The 24,163-nt window shown below is 39.0% G+C and overlaps 1 protein-coding gene across 1 annotated transcript in view; it reads left to right on the top strand.

Annotated features, from left to right (window-relative positions):
• Nucleotides 1-2,877: 2,877 nt before the first annotated feature.
• tmeff2a (transmembrane protein with EGF-like and two follistatin-like domains 2a) overlaps nucleotides 2,878-24,163 on the top strand; it is a 152,699-nt gene continuing 131,413 nt past the window's right edge. Inside the window, exons 1-2 of the mRNA XM_055015400.1 lie at nucleotides 2,878-3,667; nucleotides 17,756-17,865. Coding sequence (XP_054871375.1) covers nucleotides 3,478-3,667; nucleotides 17,756-17,865 — 300 coding nt within the window. The 5' untranslated portion in view covers nucleotides 2,878-3,477. The remainder of the gene's footprint in view (nucleotides 3,668-17,755; nucleotides 17,866-24,163) is intronic.

Genomic DNA, 24,163 nt, shown 5'->3' on the forward strand with positions numbered 1-24,163 from the left:
CATCCCACTCTACACCAACTGAGGAACTCCCTAATGACACCTCTTGCTATTTTGCTTCCTTCATCATTTTTACAGCCATGAGAGGGATTCATCACAAAGAAATGATCTACTTGTTGTTAAAAGCTACTTTCTAAAACAATCTATAGGTTCCTTTAGGAGGTCAGTCTTACTTTGGATGCACAAAAAAAAATCAGATAATGACCTATGGCCATCTTATACCTTTACACACTACTGCTGAAACAGGCTAGTGTTGGTTACCATCAGATGATGAGTTTTCTTTTTCTTTCATCTACAATGCGTTACATCAGACAAAAAAGTTGAAGTCTCCCATTAGAAAATCTATTCCATATGACCAGACTGCTCCTTCTGATGATGGCTCAAAAAGCAGAATGAATGCTGTTTTCTCTGTATGTCAAGAGACAGAATGATATAGTGAAAGTAAGACTGACAACTGTGTTAACAAGAGTCACTGACAACCAAGGTCTAAAGCTTCCTCTCTACAGCTTTGCCACTGAAAAAAGCCTGTACTTCATACGAAGGACTCAGTATTGCTTCTAGAAAATTAGACTTAAGTGACTCACAAACTCCATTGCACTAAAACTGTCACATTTTGCTTCTATTTCTCTTATTGTACTCAGATTTCACACTATATTATATGCAATATTGCCTTAAAAGCAGCAACGTACAGTATAACCAAACACTTCAGTAGACAAATAAAGACAGCTGGAAGCAAAAAGAGACTGCTCACTTTGAAGTCCAAATTAGTACAGTGGAAAGGCAGCCTTGGGTTGCTTGCCACCACCCTACTAGTTAGCCTTCCCTTTGCCCCTCCCTTGCCATAGTCTTAGGCTAATATGATACAATTAATTCAGCTGTGGTTGCTGTAGCTTGGCAAAGACTACACATCTATAAAATTCAATGATGCTATATTTGTTTACAAGCTGCTTCTGTTTAAAGAAAATTGCATTTTCGCTCAGAAGCATGCCTTCCTCTGGGATTCTTCAGCAGTCACATGATGGCAATTTTATACTTACATAGTGAATTTACAACCCAGCCTCTCTATTACAGCTGAGCAAATTCTGCGTCTCACACGATGCTGACCAAGGCAAGAGATGTGGCAAAAGTTTGAGAAATATTTCAGTAAATGGACGTTCTGCTATGATTTTATTTGTCAAACTACTACATCCATGATTTTAAATGAACCTTTAAATTCAGCTGTCTCAGTTTCACAATGAAAATTCAAGTACATTGCAATCTATGGGGTACTCGCTAGCCATAATCCCACAGCAAATCTGATCAACTAATGTCATAAGACCAAAAAATTTAAAGGTGCATTGGCTTGACACAATTGGCAACAAGGTTGTGAACACCGTAAAGCATTTAGCTGCTAAAATACCAGATATGTCTCACTGGAGTTGCTGTAGAGATATTCAGACACATGACTCCAACTGAATGCCAGTGTTGTTTTGTAATTGCTGGCTTAGTTCACTGATGAGATTTAAATATCTGAAAGATAATTTATCAGGCTTGTGTTCACAGCTTGATTCAGCTGCCCCTGGGTGGCTAAAACTATGTACACTAGTTTAAAAATCCAGTACACAAAAGCAGTACTAGTTGAGTGAAGTTGCACTGTCCTGTTACTTTGTTCCTCAGCAGGTCCTGACAAATATACTCTATAATAGCCTTCCGTTGATAGATGCTTGATGACATTTATTCACACCTCTTGTCACTTTGTCAACTGCTGGGCATGTAGACTGAGGGTTTATCAGGGCATCTTTAGCTGGAAATAACCACCTCATATTGTACATCTATGGACAGTAAAGCCCAAACAATGCACTAAAAGAAGACTTAGAAGCTCTGCAGAACTCCAAAGTTGAGTTAGCAATTCAGCAGCAAACGTCACAAGATGTTTAAAGCCAATCTATGACTAACCTCGTGTGAATTAAGTAGAACATTCTTGATTTGTCCTGCCATGAGGATATTTGCCCAATGTGTGTGTGTGTGTGTGCACGTGTTTGTGAAGTTATGTGAAGTATTCCTCACTCCTTGTGATGACCCAGAGGACCTCTAACTGTTTGAATGTGACTAGTTGATGTTTGCTGCAGCAGATGTGTCGTGAACCGCATTCGCTGCGAAAAACCCATGTAATGATCTTAGAGGGACAAGCAGTAAAAGGCTTATTTGTTTACAGCATGTACAGCTTTTCTTCCTTAATATCATGAGGTCAAGTGTCTTTATGGCTGTGACCGCCTTGCCAACAACCCCTTTGTTTGCTTTGTAGGGCTTTTCCATGCGCATCGCTTTCAATTTCCTCGGTTCAGACAGGGTGACCGTTCTCAACCTGATTCTGGACTTGACCTCTTTAACTCCCGCTGATGCTGAACACTTTCTAGGGCTTTCATGGCCAAAAGCATGTCAATTACTGGCCGCATCCTGCCCCGCCTGACAGCAGTAGCTTATATCCAAAATAATATTGAGGTTTCTTTGGATTGCCTGCAGGCAGAGACCTAGGAATAGCGTCAGTGTCGTTTCAAAGTGGAGCAATTATCCCTGACCAGGCTGGACGAATCGATTCCTGCAGACTTTTTAAATGCTCCTGGCCAATTATAAAGGCAGTGTATCCTGCTTTTTATACTGCCTATCCATGGAGTTGTCATCACCAGCTGATGGGACTCAGCCTGGAGCTCTCAGTTTTTCTTTTCTATCTTCATCCTTTGTTTTTTCTTTTCTTTCATTTATTTTTCAAAATCCTTCTATCATTATTCCTCTCCTTTGCCTACTCCACCAGTAAGATATTCTAATAGTTACTGAGGGGCGCCCCCTTCCTCCTCGCATCATACTCCACGTGATCATAACCAGCTGCTGGTGAGAGAGCCACAGCGAGAGAAAGACAAACACCAACTCGCCGCGACTCTGAACGCAGCGCACATACAAAGTAAACGGGAGGACCGCAGCTCGTTTCACCCGTGGATACTATTTCACAACTGCCGTCGTCTCCAAACCCTGCCTGTGGGATACTCTGGCTGCATCTTCTCAGTTTTTACAGTTTTACGACCTCCTTTAGTGTCACCCCCTCCTTTTTTAAAAATTCTTTCCCATCTTTTCTCCCCTCTCCTCATCCTCGAGCATCCTCTCCTGCTCGCAAGTCTTCTCGCTTGCATCGCTAACTTTTTTCATCCCACATAACCTCCTCCATCGCTCACCAACCCTCTCGGCAGTTTCAACCCGAGTCCTCCTCCTGCTTTTTTTTTTTTATTATTATTATTACTATTATTGCAGCAGCCTCCCTCCTTGGATCGGGCGGAACCCATTTGGTCAGTCTACACCGGGGCACTGCTACATGGGGCGCACGGTCTCGCTCGGAAAATGGTCCGCTGTTGGTCTCTAGGCGCCCCGCTGAACCTGTCGGGATTGGAGTTGTCGGTGCGCGTCTGCGTCGCTTTCCCACCTCGCCTGTGCGGTCGGGGCCAGTGAGACATGGGTCTGTCCGTGGTGGCGCAGGCACAGCTCGAGGAGCCCCGACGGCTGCGCCAGTGGAGCGGGACAGCGGGAGGCTGGCTCCGGATCACCCTCGTCTCGTTTCTCGCCACTTTACCTGTGGAGCAGCTGCGCGCCTTCCCTTCCTCACTCAGCGACTGCCAGACGCCGACCGGCTGGAACTGCTCCGGTGAGAGTCATTTCATTAAGTTGCCGCCTTGCCTCTGGCTCTGTTTCATAATGCGTTTATCTGGACGCGCACCTATTGTCCAAGTTAGGGTCATGTAAGTCCGTCACGTCAACACCGAGCAGCATCAAAGTTTAGGTGAGGTCTTCTTTTTTTGCTGTATCCTGCGGCCAGCCGTGCCCGGGCTCTGTGCTGCTGGCGGAGCGCTCGGGCTGCAGAGGACTGCAAAGCCCCATGATGAGAGAGGAGTTTTTTTTTTTTTGTTTTTTTTTTTATGGTGTTGCTCGATGTGTATTGAGTTCAGTTGGAGCGTGCAGCAGAGCGTGCAGCGCAGATCCTGTCACCTGGCAAGCGAGAGAGGGGTCGATGGTTTCGATCCGACACCAAGTGGAAACAGCAACATTTAAGGATCATTTTTAACGAGTGGCAGAGCAGGAGGTGACAGTGAAGACTTGTCCCCAGAATAAATAACGGGACGTGCGCCACCTTAACTGTTAGTTTGGAGCGCAAGCGTCAAGTCGAAATTGGTGCGTAAAAATTCTCCGGTTTATTATTCAGCTCAGATTGGGCATTAACTTTAATTCAGCAAATTCCCTCCATCGCAGCGGGACATTAAGAATCTGCTTTTATGGGCTTATTTCGCATGCCAGTTGTTTAATCAAGTGTTACTTTGAATAAAAACGCAGTCGTTTCTTTTATAGGCCACTGAGCTGTAAACTTGTTTTCTGTCCGCGGTGCCCAAAACGATAAAAGAAGCGGAGCGGGCTGCAGAGCACAGCGCCTCGCCTCCCCTTTGTAAAGCAGCCGACTGTGCCGCCATATATTTCCCCTGCCGCCTGTCCAAGTCTGAACCCTTAAAATAGCTCCAAGCCGATTCCACACACTCATGGGCAGCAGCAGTATTGATATCATGGCTCGTAACAGGCAGGCATAAGCGTGGAGTCATGACTGGGAAGGAGCATCAGCGGGTGACAGCTAAATAAAAAGATGATATATTACAGACATCATGAGAAATGCTTTATATGGTGACAGGTAGGATATTAAAAAACGATCTGTGATAATTTCGCATTTGACTTTCCGCAGGCAAAACCGTCCTGTCAGAGGAGCTTAATTTGGAGATCAAAGTTTTTTTTTAAATGAATTTGATTATGATAATAGGCTAATTAAGTCTGGCTTAATTAAACACACACAAATAAGACCAAATGAGAAATATCTTTTATTACTTTAACCTCTGGAAGATTGCTGTCACTACTCTCAGCATCTGTGGTATTTACATGTGTGGAATTGTAATATTCGGTGAGTTTTCAATGATAGCATTCTTCCTATTGAACTGTAGTTGTGTTCAGTTTAAAGGAACGGTCGCTATTTTTGAGTTTTCCCTCCAAGAATCCACAGCAGAGCAGTGATAAAGGAGCTCATCTGTTTGAATGCGTTACTGTCCTGTGATTTAGCTGTCAGTTGATCGCACATCGAGTCAGATTCTCCTCAGATAAGCTCCTTACCACAGTATACGTTGTGTTGAACCAGAGGATGGGTTTGTGCTGCAGCTGCTGATGGTGATGGTGATGATTTGCGCGTCTTATAATGACTGATAATGGCATACATCCTGTCCAAATACATGCTTCCCTGCCTCTCCACTTCCTGACACTCTCATATGCATTTCGGCGAAGGCTTTTATCCAACACGCCTTGAGGAGGCTTAAGTGCATATGCTGAGAACACTGCTGCAGACACACACACAGAGAGACACACACACACACACACACACACATGCACCCAGCATCAATTAGAATTAATAGGGTATATGACAGTGACGTAGTTGTTGATATAGTCCACCATAAAGCAGATAATGCCCTTCAAATAATAATAATAACAGTAAGATTATTAATAATAAAAATCTCACAATAATTGCCCTGGGATTAATTATTCACTCCTTTCTGTATATAATGTACTCTAACAGCACAACACAAGACACTTTGTTAATGAGTTTGGTGTCACTTCAGCGCTGGGACACAAGCAGAAGAGTGAGGAAGAGAAGGTACCAGTTCAATCAGTGCTGCCTTTCAACAAGTACTGAATAAGATTTTGTTCAGTGGGATAAAATGTGAAGTTGAAAAAACAGCTCGGTTAGACAAAGATTGCCGTTTGTTTGCTTTGCATCTGTGGATGGCTTAAAGAACTGCCAGTGAGGAGGCACAGTCCCGAAATGATCCTCACACTAACTGAATCTGTTCAGTGCAGAGACAGACTTGGCATGTCATTGGTATAAATCTAAAGTTGCACTAGTCAGGATTTATGAAAACAATCTTGTGGGTCCTGTACCAGAAAAGAGTAGTCTTCTATATGCTTGACATTCTGCTGTTTTTCAAATTAATGATATTTGAGCTATTTTTCAGGGGGCAGGAGAATCTGTAATCTCCACGTACGTACCGAGACTGAAAAATGACGACTGAGCCGTGAAAGGCTTTTGTCACTTGCTGCCATATTGAAGGAGTAATGTTAGAGAAAATGAAAAGTTAGACATGGTGACATGTCACGGTAGGCAAGGAACGGGCGTAAATAATAAAATGAATGATGGCTGAGTTCCGTTTAGCTGCTTCAGTTTCTAGTGCTGTATTGTGCAGGCTCCCTGTCACACTGTCATGACTTTCTAGGACGCCTGAAAAGGTAGAGCTGCGACATTGTTAAGGCAATTAAAAGGACTTTAAAGGGATTTTTTATTGCTATGGTAAGTCATAAATACTGCTGTGAAAAGGGCCAGTTTGATCAAAGAGGATGTCAATTTTCTATTGATTTGTATGTATGCCTACTGCTGCATTATGAACTAGCCAGTCCAAGGATCTCATTCTTAGTGTGTGAAAATAAGGTTGTCATCTAAATATTATATGAAACCCTAGAAAAAAATCTTTCTTTTTGGTTTTTAGTTTGCTCATAGTTTGTGATGACTGCTATGCACACAAAAGTGAGTATGGAGTTCCACTGATACTTTTCATACTATTAAAATCATTGCATATATTTCTATTAATACACAGACGACACAAAGCTATACTACCGTTCAACAGTTTGGGGTCACTCAGGCAATTTCATGTTTTCCATGAAAACTCACACTTTTATTCATGTGCTAACATAACTGCACAAGGGTTTTCTAATCATCAATTAGCCTTTCAACATGATTAACACAATGTAGCATTAGAACAGGAGTGATGGTTGCTGGAAATGTTCCTCTGTACCCCTATGTAGATATTCCATTAAAAGTCAGCTGTTTCCAGCTAGAATAGTCATTTACTACATTAACAATGTCTAGACTGTATTTCTAATTCATTTAATGTTATCTTCATTGAAAAACTGCTTTTCTTAAAAAAAAGGACATTTCTAAGTGACCCCAAACTTTTGAACAGTAGTGCATGTCTTTACCTATGAAGCCAGGTGAATCAAACTTCAAATATGTCTTAAAACTAAGATTGACAGTATTTTAATTAATTTATTTTTTTGCCATCATAGAGAAAAAAAACATACTAACATTTCAACATACTGCATGTCCATATTGTCAAGTGTTCTGAGAGGAAACTAGACTTCTGTAGCTCCTCCTTGTGCCATGTCACAGTAGACTTTAGCCACTTACACATCTTTTCATCCAGAGAAGGTACGATAAAGAGAAACCAAGTCCACTGTGAGAGTAAGATGTGGTGGCACAATCGGTTTGATGGAGCTTTCATTCAAGCGAGTGGAGTTTTAGTCCCATCTAAAGTAAATGTAAATTTGCCAACACATGGGCAAAATGGCAATTATAGCCATTTAAGATTAAGCCTCAGAGGTCACTGTCCTTGAATAGCTGTCAATCTGTTTTATTGTTTTACTGTTTATTGTTTATTCGTGTATTATGTATCTGTTTTATATTACTTGTTCAATTTTGTATGACTGGCCAGGTCTCCCTTGTAAAAGAGATCTCTGATCTCAATGGGACTTCCTGGTTAAATAAAGGTAAATAAAATCTACAACACAATAAAGTGTCCAAAAAGTAAGGGGTTTAAAATACTTCCTAAAGCAACCTTAAGTCCAGTGTCCACATGTCCACACTCCTTTAGTTCTGGTTCAGAATCTAGGGAAATACTGAGCATTATAACTGCTGCTCCGCTAACTCAGTCTGTCATGTGACTCTGGACACATAGCTTACGGTTACTGTAGATTTATTGTTGTACACAGCTGCCCAGATAGGAGCCAAAACAGTGGAGTCAAAAGAATGAGCTAAAACATTTGCACTTTCGCCTTGCAGTTAGAAGATCTTTCTGATCTGCCCCCTGCCTTCACCCTAAATCTGCTGGGATAGACTCCAGACCCCCGCTACCCTAATGAGGATTAAGCGGTGTATGGTTAATGGATGGATGGGTGATACTTTTCACATCCTCATGGTCTTTCGAGCTATTGTAATATTAAAAATGGATGACTGCAACTTCAAGTCTCTTTTAAACAATAAGTAAGGTGGTGGGCTAAGTGCTAATTTACCTTACAGGAGCTCAGATGCTGATCCTACTTCCAAGTTTCTCTGCACGTGGACCCAGAGAAGTCAACTCTATTCAAACACATTGGGCAGGTTTTCATATTCATCCAGCACAGTTAACTGTGTTTTCAGTATTTTGTGTAATTATCACAATCAAACCATTGGTGGCATTTCGCCTGTAATTTTTTTTTTGGCAAGTATTATTTAAATAAATGAGCAAAGTCTGTGCTGTCATTATTAGACACACAGGCAGACTTTTGCCAACAGGCAGTTTACATCTTTTGGCCATATTCATCCATATTAAAAACAAGTACAGCCAGTACAATTCAGTTTTATCTTTATCACAGATTACCGCATTGTAATGGTGGCACTGCATGAATGTCTGGTCACAGTTTAATCACCCCATGATATACTTTACATCCCCTGCCGGGAAATTTCTGTAAAGAAGCCACAATCCCTTCTTCAGTGAATGCCCCAGCCATTGTTAACTCCGAAAGTCCCTGTGATGCTTTGATAGTTGAAGTGACAGGCAGAAGTGTAGAATATGCAAAGCCTCCTGTAAATCCCATCAAGTGGAGTGAATTAGTCTGGAGAGAATTGGCCATCTGCTCCCAAGATTTGTCAAGGCAGCGGTCAAAAGTACTTTGCTTGCATGCATGTCTACACCTCTGACAGTAAACGGTAATGGAAAATGAATTATCAGAGAAGGCAGTGCTGGCACGGTTTAATCAAAAAGGGATCTAAAGTTACTAATTGGCAATTGGCTGCATTAAGGGAGTTTTTGAAAGTTGTTTAGCTGAAATTGTTTTTATTTTCCCATGTGAAAAAAACACTTTTCAAGACTTGCTGTAATTAAAGTAAGCCGCTCTTATAATAATTTGAGTATCTTTTATTGTTTGGAGCTGCAGTGCCTTTTGTCAACCTGACATAATGAGAGTTGAACTGTAACTCCCTTCATGAGAAACATTTGAAAACCTGTTGCAAAGATACATATTAAAAAAGCCCCCAGCATGAAAGGGGTCAAGAGAGGATGTCTCACCACTGTGGTTGTTCAGCCTTCATTATTAATTTAACCTACTTAATTATTGATCAGCCCAATGCTTAAAGCAGGGGGAGGTCTCCTTGTTCCTCTTAGTGTAGTGAAATTCCAGGTAGGTAGGAGGAGATGCATTTGGCTGACAAGCTCTCTCTTATAGACAAGTAAGTGCTTCGCTTGCCATCTTAATCGTTAGCATATAAACATTACCTTTTCAATATTTGATGTTTGCCAGCTTGTTTTCGTTAATTATTCAGCTCACTGTAATCTCCTCCTGGAACGGCAGGGCAGGTGCAGGAAGTATAAGTTTTCCAGGTCTGTGACACGGTGCAACCAGGGCTGTGAGCACAACCAGCACCCTGACACTTGATGGCCCGGAAGACGGCCTTGAAAACACAGTAAGAGGCAGTACGCCTTGTGATAAAACCTTGAAGGTGCACAGTGAGCAATGACAGCTCAGATCATTGTGAATTTCATATTTAATGTCATGGAATTATTTATCATATAGTATCATTGTTGCACAGGAACACCTGCTGCTTCCACTGTCTGCCGTCACTGCCCTCCCCACAGTTCCTTTTTGTAATGCTGATGATGTTCGAGCTGGAGTTGTTCCATTAAAAGAGTCTATTAAATGTATTAAAGTGTGACTCGTAGGTTAAATCACAGACTACTTATTGAATGGCAACTTAAAAATTCATAGTAACTGTGCTTTGAAAAACGAATCCTCTATTTTTTGTTTTGTTTGAGGTTTGCTTAGAGCGATGTGGGATATGTGGCTGTGCGTCAGAGGAATTTTTAGTCTTCGTTTTTAGTCTTTTTTCGTCATGGAAAAGACTTGTGCTACTTCTGGACATGCAATCCACAGTTTCCCTAAAAGGAAGAGAAACAGTGCTAGCTTTCATACCCAGCGCTGTCATGTGAAACATTCATCTTTCTGTCTTTATTTGGACAAGAGTCAACTTAGTAGTGAGCTGATCCTTGCACATGAGTTCATGTAGTGGATTTTTTTTACACTTGCCAGTAGTTGCTGAAGTATCACTGCCTGATATGTGATAGCAAACTTTACACTGTTAAGCGAAGCATCACAGCATGAGATCACATCCACTAGCTCATTAGAGCTTAAATGTTCTTTAGCTTAAGTAGCACATTATTGTGAGCTAATGCTGGCTACTCTAGACCAGTGGTGTCAAACATATGGCAAAGTGGAGAAATTACAGACGACATTAACTGCAATTTTTCCAATAAAAGCAACTGCTATTTTAAATTTGTCCCGTGCTGCCACAACTTTAATGTAGTTTTTCTGTATATATTTTACACATTGGTTAGGATTACTACACCAATGTTTATATTAATGTAAATTTAAAAGAATTTGTAGCTCTTGAGACGTATTTTTGATCAAAAAGTAAAATACTGTATAGTTCAGTTCCAGATACCTGTGACTGAATTTTTGTACTTCTGTCGATACGCTGTGATCTGTAAGTTGTGATACACAAATGATAAACTGAAGCGTAATATTGTTGAAATTTCACTAATTTGTCTTGAGATATTTCAGGTTGTTCATAATGTTTTGTAAAAAGATATTTCATTAAACATAAATATTTTCAGAATTGTAATTTTTAAAGCTAAAACAAAGGGAATGTTTTTTTAGTTGTCATTATTTATCGGTTATTATGTTATGATTTTCCTGGTCTGGCCCCCTTGAGCTCACATTGGGCTACAGGTGGCCCCTGAACAAAAATGAGTTTGACACCCCTGGTCTAAACACTACACCTCAGTGTATTGCTGCAGTAGACTACACTTAACCCTATGACTGACATCATATTTTTTCTTCATATTTAATGACTTTTCCTAATCTAATGGGGACAACTGGGTAAACATAAAATGAAAGTGATGATTTTTCTTCAATGTCCTATACGGATGTTGTACACATCATCATTCTTTGGGGTCAATTTGCTTTTAGCTGTAGAAAACATACAAGAAATATAAACGTTTTACACAATTTTGTTTTGGTTGTTTTGGATGATATTGAGGTCACTATAACAATGCAATTTTCTAATCTTCTTCAACGCTTTAGTGCCCTAAACTTTTTGAAATTGTGTTTTTCCTGGGAGTCAAATTGACCCTGAACATAATACATGTTACTATTCTTGATAACAGAAATTGTTTTTCATTCCAAATGTTATAGATAACACAAAAATATATACTTTGAAATAATATAAATCAATTAAAACACAAAAAAGATATCTTTTTCTAATTTTAGGTCAGTCAGTGAGATTTTATTGTGATTTGCAAATTTCTCCGTAGTCCAGTACCAGGTATTCTGGATGTGTGAGGGGAGTGGGTGGGGGTTGTTTTATTGAACAGGCTATTTAGGTAGTCAACAAAAAGACAAAGTACCTGACACATAAACCTGGGGAACAATTTTAATAATAAGAATTTGCTGGAGGTTTAAATTGCTTGAGTCAAATTGAACCCACGGATAAAAGATGTTAGTAAATTTAAAGGTAATAGTAGGGTTAATATAGAGTAGCTGCCAGGTCTCAAAAGCGACACCAGTGTGGAGGTAACTTAAACCTTTTATAAAATCCAGCAGGAGGTGACTACACTGGTTGCAAGAAAAGAATCTAATTGCAGTGAAGTCTGCGACAAAGTGTCCCTACTATTCACTTGATTTATTACCTCAGTAAACATTTTCTTAATGAGTTTAAAGGTCTCAATTGCTACTCTAAAGCCCCCTCTGATACAGTGTGATGTTCATTTTGTAAATGATTGTCCTATTTACAGTAAAATAGACAATAAAGCAGAGAATGCTGTAGGGTGTGGCTACTGTGGGTAAGTTCTCAGTCACCTTAACCCCTCACCTATGTCCAGTTTCAGAAGACTAAAAGGATGATGATGATGATGAAATTCCAAACTTGAGGCTTTAAAATGGTAAAACTAATGGGTGATGACATGGGTGCTATGTGTAGCTTCTGTATACAGTCGTTATTTTTTTCTAACCCTTGCCTGTTCCGTGTCCTTTTGACAGCTTAATACACTACCGTACAAAAGTTTGGGGTCACTCAGAAATGTCCTTATTTTTGAAAGAAAAACTTTTTTTTTTCAATGAAGATGATATTAAATGAATCAAAACTAGACATTGTTAATGTGGTAAATGAATATTCTACCTGGAAGCTGATTTTTCATGGAATATTGCTGTAACCGATACAGAGTTTTTTGGGATTTTTTTTTTCAAAATCCAGTCTCAGTTTAAGGAACTGTCTGCCCCTGATTTTGAATCTGTGTAGTATTACACAGTTATAGTAAGGTCAGAGCACTGTACATAATGCTACATAACTTCATAAGAATTTGTTGACTCATTAAGACTTATTTAATATTGGAAATTTATTCCATGAAAACACTGTTGAGCTACAGATAACTGTAGTAGATTTATATGTTATTAGTTGAGGTGATTATAGACATGATGATGTTTGTTCCAAGCCCTTGTGCTGGATGAAAAGTGTTTTGTAACATTTGCTTCATATTTTTCTTATTACACACGCTTTTCTTTTTACAAAATAATATGTTCAAATTAGTGTTTTCTCTCCAGTAACGTTTGCCAAATTTCACTGACACCTCATTTTTCCCATATTGATGCTGATGTCTTCCAAACATATGCACTCAGATGTTAGAACTCAAACCAGCTGCCGCGGGAGAGTCGGACTGCAGTAAAGGCCAAATTTCTTTCATGGTTAAAAACATGTGTTTCTGGGATGATGAGAACCAACTTCTAACGAACCGCATGTCAGAGTGAGTGTAGGCCATTTATTACCGTGTAATACATCTTTACATATGAGAAATTAAATTGTACCAGTGTGAAAATCTTGCTCACAGCCAATGATTGTTTTAAGATTAATTACAATTTGTGCAGTTTATTATTTAAAGTCTTCACACTGTGGGGCCTTATTTCTCAAAAGTGATCATCATGAGACATATTATTCTGTTCTGTTTTAGTCTCGATTCATTCTGAGCATCAGACATTTACAGCCATAGAAAAGGCTGATATGTCACTTGTGAACCATTCACAGAAACATTCTTTGTAATTACAATGTAGACAAAGTGTCTTCATCTGTGAGTCTTGATTGCACTGTTGTTCATAAGACAATAAGAATGTCTCCAGCAATAATGAATCCCTCTAAGTTATTGTTTACAAGTGATAGATATGTTCCTCTTGCTTCCTGGCTCCTGAAGATGTCCAAGCGGCACATCTGTTTCGTAGTAAAGAAGACAGCTTAATGGCATGTGGAGGAGTCGTATTTTCTTTTTCCTTTCATGTAACAACAGTTACCTATTTTTTTCTTTGTCCTGCTGCCCAGGCAAGCTTGAAAAAATGCCAAAATATCGAACTATGAAATTAGTAGTTTGGAGTGATTTCACATACACACTCACAACGAAAAAAACATTTCCTATCTTACAAAAAGGCTACTAGTTGGCCTGAAAAGGATCTGATATTTTCCAATCGTTTGTATACATGTAGCCAGTATTATGGCTGTCATCACAACAATGCTTCTCTCCAGTGAGTATCATCAACATGCCAGTTGCGTGGGTGCCAATTTTTTGTAGCTTTCCAGGCTGCCTCATATGGCCCTCTTCGGGCTAAGGGCTTTGTTCCATCCGTGCACTCCAAACGTTGAGACCTCTCATGTCATTGTTCTTGGCTCGATGATTGTATATTTGCATAGACAGCTTACACTTTATGGTCATTCAGGACCATGGCAAATAGCAGGTTCATTTTAGCATGGGCTTCTCTTCCATGGGGTATTATCACCTAATAGGTTGTTCCATGCCAAGGAGGGCTTTTAGAAGTGGAAGGGGACATTGGTTATTACAGTTAGGTTACAGAAGGTGCTGTATCTAAGTGTCCATTACAATACAAATCTCGATGCTATGAATAGAAAACAGCACGGGAAAATATTTGGCTTGCAATGTGCATGGCAAAGCTAAGGACATTGAGAATATTTCTATTTTCTTTCTTTCTTTGTGATAAAATTTGCCTGTCAAAGTTTCTACAAGGGTAAATGGCAAACTTTTCCTAGGGCTCAATGTGAGTGTCATTAGATGTTTTATCTGAATAGAGCTCTTGCGAGGTTTTGTATCAATGGTGTTTGAACAGTTTTGGAGATTAAAGATATAGGGGTGGATACAGAGAGTCCTTTTTCGTCAATGTGGAAATGGTCGTGGTTTAAACTCTGACTTTTTATTTTACTATTAGCTGTTTTGTTTGTGGTGCTTTGTATCTGCTTATTTCTTAGTGGTTTGAATGCAACTATTTGAATGGTAGTGAAACCTTGGTTAAGTCTGATGGAGGGGTAGTCGGAGGGTTTGCCAGGAGACAATGTCTGTGTGAGGTCCCTTAAGCACTCAAATCAGAGATGTCTTCAATCCAAAACCATCTAGTTAAGTATTTAAATTGAATAACTTCTACCCTCTAAAAGGTTTATCCCTTTCAGAAAGCACGCATGATTTCAATCTTGTCTAAATATAACAACTGTCGAACTTTCCATGCCTAGCTTTCTGCATAGTTAAAACTATTTCCCCTAGGCAGCAAAGCATGAACTGAGACAAACACAGGGACAAAATCCATACTGTTCTTCTGTGAACATCAAAGATCAGCATCTTTGATGTTCTATCTGAACTTTAAATTCCAATTTTATCATGCCCTCTGGACTTGAGCCTCTTCTTGACTTACTGTATTGTCTTATTTAATGCTTCATTAAACATTTTTTAAATGCCTAAAACTACTAAGCCTGAAAGCTGCCAAGAATGCAACTTCCATCCCTGTTTGCTGATCTTCCTTTACAACTAAACCTCATTCTCAATTACTTTTCGAGGGAAGCATATTTTCTCTTGGATAATGTTTGTTTGTGACATATCACATATCTCACACCAGTTTGCCATTTATTTCATTGCTTTACTGTCACTCCTTTTCAGTAAATCAGAGAGTTAGGATGGGACTCTTCACCCTGGTAACCTGGAACACTGAGGAAAAGCTTCAAATGTCATGAAAGGGTCATATTTTAACCCCTTTTACTGCCTAAATCTGACTAAACAGCAAGTAAAAAGCGAAACTTAATTCAAAGAATAATGGTACCACATGGGATGAAAACCTCAGTCTCCCGGGTGAAAGTCCTGTCACGGACCTATGCCTCCACCTCCTGACTCAGACTCTGTGGCTCTTTTAAAGTAGAAGCATTTCCCGTGGTATCAGTCTTCCCTTTTGGGGAGAAAATGTGTTTCCTTTTAAATGTAAATTTTGGTTGCACATTAGTGTAATTACTGTGAGGCATGGTTACATCTTCCTACCAAGTTTAAGAAGCTCTTAAGGTAATCTGAACACTGTAATTCCACAATTGTCTTTTTGTTAATTTACTTGTTCTTTCTTCTGAAACTAAAATTGTAAGAATTCTTTTCCTAATATGTTCTCTTATTAGTTGTAACTTCATGCATTGGATAAAACCGATTACATAAACCGATCTAGTGGTCATAACTGCGTAATTACTAGTCATCACATTAGTGAACAGGCAGATAAATTGACTGATAAGGCTAATATAGTATATTTAAGCAAGAATTCGGGAATTCTCAACAGCAATTGTTTTTGCCATTCAGGGAAAATGGAAACAAATTGTTCACACCATCTTTTAAGTTGACAGGGTGAAATTAAAAAGTTGCTTAATTATCCAGCTGCTACACAACACCATTATAATGTACATGTAGTGGTGTTTGTGTCAATCTGCTGCATTAAAGTCCAGTATTCATTCTCTTTTAGGTTTGGTTTGGTCTCTGCCAACTCCTAAGGGAAATATCTGATTCACAGCCACTAAATCCTGCACTATATTCAGCAGCTGGGTGCTAAATATCTGCTGTTTAGAGCTGACCAGGTAGAGTAGAGTGGGGTTTTTAGAGGAGATTTTCCCGAAACAGGTGCCTGAAGGGAAAAAAAAATACCATGAAGAGCAGTGAGTAGTAGGCTGGATACCTAAAAATGAGTTCAAACTCTAAATAGCAAATGGGAGTTGAAGATTTACTGCAAGCAGTCAGTTGTCGTTTTTAATTTTTATCGTAAATGATAGATTGTGATTTTAAAAAATTCAATCATTGCCACTTTAAAACATAACAGTCAAATTATTGTTTAAAAAGACAGTACACGTCTCTAGAAATCAAATGTTATGAATACCTAATAAAAGGATTTTTACAACAAAAATGTAGTAAACTTGATTTATAAACAGCTAGTGTCATAATGAGCAGTCTGTCGCTCATGAAAGCACTGGAATACAATTTCATTTTGCATATCAGATCATTTTTGGCGATATGTGATAGGCTCATATATGCACCATATAACAGTTTTTATAAAGGCATGATAATATTAGATTTTTACACTTTGTTCTGTGAATATACACAACATATAATGTGAGAATCAGAAAATGCCTAAATGTCTCTTTCAGAGAGACTGCAACTAAAACAAGGTGTAGTAAGATCCCTTCAGTTGGATTTTTTTTGTTATTAAATTCAGTGATAGGATTTTATTCCAAAATAGTCTATAGAATCGAATGCTGCTGGAATTGTTTTGCTTGTCATAAATTAGATTGACAGTGGCCTGTGCACAAATGTCTTCTTTATCTGCAGCAATTTGACTTTTTGTTTGCAGCAAACCTATAAAAAACACATCATCTTTGCTTCTTTTACCTTTGCATGAATGAGATTATAATACCAAAGTAAACAGGCCTCTTTGGAACAAGTTAAAGAGATTCTTGCCTTAACAGTGAAATTTCCATCTTTGTCAGCTGGAATCTGGGTTGAATGTAGACCAAGGTACTTTGCAAAAAGCCTTCAATACATGGTGGCTTTTTGTAAGCAATCAGTTCAGGTAGACTAATAGCCTTGAGCTCAGTCTACAGTCTCATGCCCATGTGACTCTCTGATTTGATTCTGGATGCTTTGTTGGAGTCATTTGAGATCCCTAACGCAGCCTGAATCGGATCATCCCAGGTTTGGCTCTCCAGGACAACGCCCCGGGAGTCAGCCTCGCTCTACCGTCCACAACCAAATGTTAAAGGGAAAGCATAAAGAAATGAGCGGAGCAACATAATGAATACAGATGTTCCTGTACAGGGAGCAAAATTCTGTGAATCATATGTTACGACCTCTGCAGTCACCAGATGTCAAGTCTATTGAACATATGGGAGATTCAGGGCTGACATATTATACAGCTCCCTTCACCATTCACCATCATCAAAACAAATGAAAGAAATACAGTTTGTTCAGCCAACCAGTAGAATCTAGAGACTGGTGTTTTTTAAATCTATTTTGTCATTTTGGCAGCTAAGGACAGGGACTGCTCTAGCATTGTCTTTTTAAATTGCACAGTATGTGATCAAAGAGTGCATTGTGCTGTGGGAGCCATGACTAATGGCAGATGCTCATTATGAACGACCCTGAACGGGGCTCAGGTTAGAGTTGCTTGAGGGCTGAACAGAGAAACACTTAGTCACTGATGTCTCTTGTTGGCTTTGGTCCTCCAGGTTTTGATGACCGGGACACAGATCTGTTCTTGTGTGACACCAACACATGCAAGTTTGATGGGGAGTGTCTACGAATCGGGAACATGGTGACATGCATTTGTGATTTCAAGGTAAGTCCTGTGATGTTTCTGTTGTTTCACTGTGTTTCTTCTTTTCTTTTGATGGAAAATGCCAGCTATCTTACCAAACAGCCATTATCCAAATATAGTTGAGCATCTGTAACTACAAATGACAAACCAGACAAACTTTGGATATGTGTACATGTTGAAGCAGAGTACAGATGTCACAAGAGCAACACTCAAGAGGAAATGTCGCTTTTTGGCTTTTTTGAAACTAAACACCAAGAAACCAGAGCTTTATCTGATCTATGCTAACATAGATAACTGTTAGCTTGTGCAGCTAACTAGCTTTGAAGTAGTAACTGAGCTACTTATTGTTGACTGTACTATCTTATGTCTAGTAGCTTGAGAGGTTGCAGGTTAAGGTTCATGACCTGCAACTTCACTGTACATTTTTTCTCCCTCATCTGGCCCCCTATTCTGGATGCCAACGAAATGTAGGGTAAGGTTAGCAGTTTGGAGCTGACATTGCCTGTAATATTGTTAGATTTGACGCCAGTTAGTACTTGGATAAAGACTGGTATCTTCAAACCCTCTCTTCTTGTAACATTATATGCCGAAAATAGTGGAGAAAATAAGAACAGGTGAGGAGAAATTCTTCAAGCAACATTAGCTTAACTAGCTAGTTCCAGTTAATAACATGTGACAGACTTCATCTGAAATCATTGCCTATTTAGATATAGCATGCAACATTTACTGCCCACCATTTTATTTGAAATTCCAAGTGTTTAGTGTGTAAATAATAAAAAGCTAGAAAACTCTTGGGCTGCACGGTGGTTTAGCAGTTTGACTGTGCAGCTAGAAGATCCCTGGTTCACGTCCCTGCCTTCCCGTGATCTTTCTGCATGGAGTTTGCATGTTCTCCCTGTTCATGCTTGGGTTTTCTCTGGGTACGCTAGCTTTCATGCTGAGGTTAATTGGTGAGTCTAAATTGTATGATTGTTTGTCTCTATATGTAGCCCTGTGATGGACTGGTGACCTGTCCAGGGTCTCCAATGTCTTCGCCCTACGTCAGCTGAGATAGGCTCCAGCTCCCCGTGACCATAATGAGGATTCAGTGGTGTATAGATAATGGATGGATAGAAAACTCCTTAAATAAACAAAAAAATAGTGAGTTCCACAATGCAATGTGCTGCATTTTACAGATGCCACACTAACAGTGATGCAGGTCTAAGATGGTGACAGTGTTTGTTTTCTGATTAGTTAACCTCATTCCAAAATCCGATAAAATTTGAATTCAAATGTCTGGCAGAGATATTGAACAAAGGTTGGATTATAAGCCATAACTGCCACTAAGGCGGCATGACATTGGAAAAAAATGTTGTTGCCATATTCTGCTATATGTATTTCAATATGCAAAAACACTGGAATTTTCTCCAAATTACTTGAATAACACTAATTGTGGTAGCTTTGTTGTGCTGATTTAATTTAGCAAACAAATTGGAGGAACAGTTGCAAAACACCACAGACAGAGCACCTGTTTGGGTCAATGTTATCTTTTCTGCAGCTGAAATATTTCCATACCACCTGATGTCTTTTTGCAACCAAATCTAGCTTTTTTGTACTTCCCTTCTGTTCCTCACTCAGTTTGCTGTGCACATGTAGAGTATTCATGTCAACTCCATTTCTTGCAAAATAAGTTGAAAAACCCCTCTGTATCCAAAAACCACTAAGTCATAGTATATAATGTTCTATCCAATACAGTAAGTTTGTCTTGTAGATTATTCATGGAACTTGAGAACTGTATGAATTTTCTTCTTACATTATGCGTTTAACTTAATTTGCCTCACTTTACATTGCGCTACTTGTGACTGAACGAATACACGTGCACAACTTGCGATAATATATTGTGCAGCTCTGTCACTGAATCAAGATTGATTCAGCTGTCATCTTGACTCTAAGTCGAGCTGATTAAATATTGGAACAAGGTTAGTAAACCAATACTGATTCAGCTGTCATCTCAAAAGCAGCCTGCATCAACATTTCGCTGATTGAAATTGAAATGTTAAATTAAGTTTTTTTGTGCTTTGACATAATTCAACATATAAGAGTTACTTTGGTACACATTGCCACATAGTTACCTGGAAAGTAGGTTTTATGAGTTTACTGCTGAAAATCAGTTTCACAAATGTAAATTAACAAGAAATATAACATTCATAAAATACTGTAGTGTGACCCAAACATTTCATTGTCTCCATAAATATCTATAATCTTAATTTAATGCTCACTAATGAGTGACCCCTGTAGTGTCCATTACACAGGCAGGATTGAATGAATGAACAAGGGAGTGATGCTGGGCAACAGATTTTATTTCAGCTGACCAAATGTATGGTTGTGGTGGCTTGAACTGACAAGGCTGCTTCTGTCTGTCTTTATAAGAAGTCAGGGATTTGTTGTTTTGAAAATTGCTTAGGCTTATTTTTAAGTGGCAAGTTTACCAACATAAATCACTTTGACAGAAACAGAAAAACTGTGCAGCAACTGTTACAGTGGGTGTATTAGTGCAGGAGTTTTGAAAACACTGAAATAATCTTTTTTTGGTGGTTTAGGAAAAATTGAATTTGGGCCAATTTGCAGTTTGTGTACAGCATGGCTGCAAAAAAAAAAAAAAACAAACAGTCACGAAAGCCAGGATTCTTAGATAAAATCATCCTTTTTACATATGTGTGTGTGATCTGTTTACAGAACACTTCTTTCTGATTCCAACACAAGAAAACTTAAAAGATATGCTGCTGTGTTTACCTCAAACTGTAAAATCATTCAGATGGAACAGCTCACAGTAGCAATTAAAATTCCTCTTGAATAAAAGAAAAATGGCTGTGTATATATATATATATATATATATATATATATATATATATATATATATATATATATATATATATATATATATATATATATATATAGGAAACTTCATGCACAGCTTATGTTAATGACAGCATATGTTACCGGAAGCATATGCTGAGTTGAAAGGTAATATATTTTGTGTGTGAAACAATATTTTAAAGTTATATAATCAACTGGATCAAAGTCCATTGTCTCGATTAGACAATATAAGTCCCAGGGGGAGATGGTTGTGTAGCAGAGCCCAGTTTATGGCTCACAGTGTAACCCCATGTTGCTATCTTGGATCGCTGCACACGCTCCCCATTCATAAACAAGACTGCTACTGATGAGACCAAAGACTGAAAGGCCCTCATTAATGGCATAAATCTGGGAAATTACGCTGTTCCCGATAATGACTCATACTTAACTTTACGACCAGACCTATAATAAAAAAGGAGCAAGCCAGTCAGCCGTGTATTGATTTTTGGTGTAACGTTTGCAAGCTTTGCCGATGAATATGCTACGCAGTGCCCCAGATAAATGAAGCCACTGAGATCTGAAGACGTAGCACGTGTTCTCATCCGTCGCTTTTATCAGCACGTCATCAGCGCATGCAGGCACTAGGCAGGCTGACACTCGATTGGTCACCAGCTTTTATCTCAATTTCGTACTTCCCTAGGAGCAAACGTTAACAGAGGCCTGTAGATAAATGACATTACAGCTCCATTCCTCTTCAGGAGATCTCACACTGATACTGCTGTCGCTGTGCGCTGAGGCACTCTGTGCTCTCAGAAAAGAGCAGGTCACATCACAATTTCTGGCTTAATACCATGAGTCTGAGGTCAAGTCAGCTATGCATCTTCTGTTTGTTTGTGTGGAAGGTTTCTGATGTCACCATCTTTATTTCATCAGTCAATGTAAACACGACCCCGCAAGCATAGCAACTGTTGCTATGCCCTGAAATGATCAGTCTCTCCCAATCAGTGTCAACTAAATAGGTCCAAGATTTTTCTCCTGTTGTCAGTTCATTCAGAACTGCCAGAAGAGACATGGACGTTGCATAAATTTTCATCTCAGATGAATTTCCTTTGTTCGAGCAGAATCTATGGATGTGTGCACACATTCTCACAGAAAAACACCCAGGGAAGAGACATGCAAGGGGCTCTGTGAAGAGGAAGTGGGTTTGATGTGGTGGAATCAATGGACACTATTCATTGCCAAGATGCATTAGATTCGCCTCACACGGACTCTTGAAAGAACCAAGACTTTCTCTCACTAACCGGAGTTGCTGTTTTTGTCAGCTTACACGATGCCCTGACTAATCACATAACATTTCTTCGTAATTCATCTAACAATAGCTGCTGGGAAAAGCCATTGTTGCCAGTTTGGTTTTGTTAATGTCAGGTCATAGTGCGGATTCCCAAAGGGGTCATCTAGCCTAAAAATATGTGCGCTCATGGCACTGTGAAACACTTCAGCTAAAACTGTCCACCAAAGGGTAAATGGCACATTTCATTGCTCTCAGTAATGGTGCTTTGTAATATATTGTTAATGTTGTGAGTCACTGGAACAATTTCTCAAATCTACACACAAGCTGTATGCAGTTTATGTGCCGCTCTGTTTACCCCGAGTGTTTTGCAGACATTTTGGTGCAGAAGACATGATTCTGCTGAGTGTCAGTTTTTTTTTGTCATTAATCTAACAGAAAAACACACTTGTCAGGTTTGAAGCAAACCATCTAACCCAGTCTGACTCAAGCTGCCAGGACCAGAGATAAAATCCAAGTGACAAACATTATCTCCACCCAAAGAAAACCTTTTTGAGTTAGTTGTTGTTGCAGTAATATGTCTTTAGCAAAAGATCAAGACAGTTGATAGCCTACTCCTGCACTTACAGCTGCTGAAAACAACTTTACAGTCAGTCACTTAATAACGCTAACAAATGTTAGCTCAACTTTTAGTATATGTTGATTCATTATGCGGGCCTGTTGGTTTCTCCTGTTGTTGGTGCATTTGTCTTGTTTTTTTTGAAAGGATTGCGTCATTTAACCTACAGCTGATAATGCTGATATACTGTACATTACTATCAGTGAAATACTACTGAAATCCAGATTAGTGGAATAGATTAAGCAGTTTATTCAGTTTATGTAAAAGCTTTTGGGCTGCTGTTTTACCAATCAGGAACATAATTAACATGTGCATGTAGGTTGTGAATAATAAATCTGCCTTTTAAACTGTAATTTATTAAATGTTTTTCATCAAAGTCAGTGAAACTACCATAGAATCCTTTACAGTGGCTTAGTGCACAATTAATCGTAACTATAAAAAAAAGAAACATTAGCTAATAGCATTTTTAAAGCCACGTGACACCTAAGTTATTAATTTTGTTTAATAAACCTTTGTTTATGCTTAAGGCAAAATTAGTATAAAAATCTGCCAAAAGTGAATTAGAATGGCCAACAGTAGAAAAATAGTCCACTGAAAATATTAGGAGGTGAAAGTAACTGGGAAAAATGCCGACCAAAGCAAAGAGTTTAGATATACAGGAATTCTTTTTGAAAGGCATTCAAGTCTCAAAGGGCGCAGAGTTGGAAAGCAGTAGGAATAGATACAGCATGTCTGTTTACAAGCTTGATGTCACATTGCAGCAGATTGTGAGTGGAATATCTGTAAAAAGTGTCCAAGCTTTAACGCGACTCCTGTGGAAGGTTTTGCAGATGAATAGGAGACAGATGTTAACACAGCAGATGTAAGTAATGTGATGGGTCATTTATGTCAGGATTACTTACAGCTCTGCGCTGTTGACTATACGCGCCTGGGTTGAAAAATACTTCTAGTGTTCAAGGTAGGTCGGATTTAGTACGTGTGCACAAGAAAATCTCTGCTAAATTATTCTTTGGCAGATACGAGTAACCCCACATGTATGAATTTTTCTGCCAATATCTGAATGGGACACAGTCAGATTATGTGCTGTTGTTGATATCTCAGTACTGTTTATGGGTACAGTCTTGTATGGAAGTTGCAGCATGAAATGTAAAGCATATCAAGTAATGAATTAGATTGTCATTTCGGCAATACAAATTCATATATATAAATAGAATTCTAATTTTGGATTCTATCTTTTCTTATTGGTTGTCGACTTGCTTGTAGTTGTGAATGATTTGACCTGAATAATTGTTGTGTCCAGTATTATACATTTGTATGTAATCCATAAAATGATCCGTTAATTACAAATTATTCCTAATTGCTCAAATTTATTTCATCATTCAATACATAAAATGTTTGACAAAACAAAAATAAAAGAAAAACAAGTGTTCAGACAGAAGTTTCACCCACATGCACAATGTGCTACAACAGGGGTGGGCAATTAATTTTCATACGGGGCCACATGAGAAACTTTGACGGTTGTTAAGGGCCGGACCAGTACACTTAAAAGCTCTGCTCAATATATATCTCAATAAAAA

This window comes from Amphiprion ocellaris, chromosome 11 (genome assembly GCF_022539595.1).
Source record: "Amphiprion ocellaris isolate individual 3 ecotype Okinawa chromosome 11, ASM2253959v1, whole genome shotgun sequence".
Classification (NCBI taxonomy): Eukaryota; Metazoa; Chordata; class Actinopteri; family Pomacentridae; genus Amphiprion; species Amphiprion ocellaris.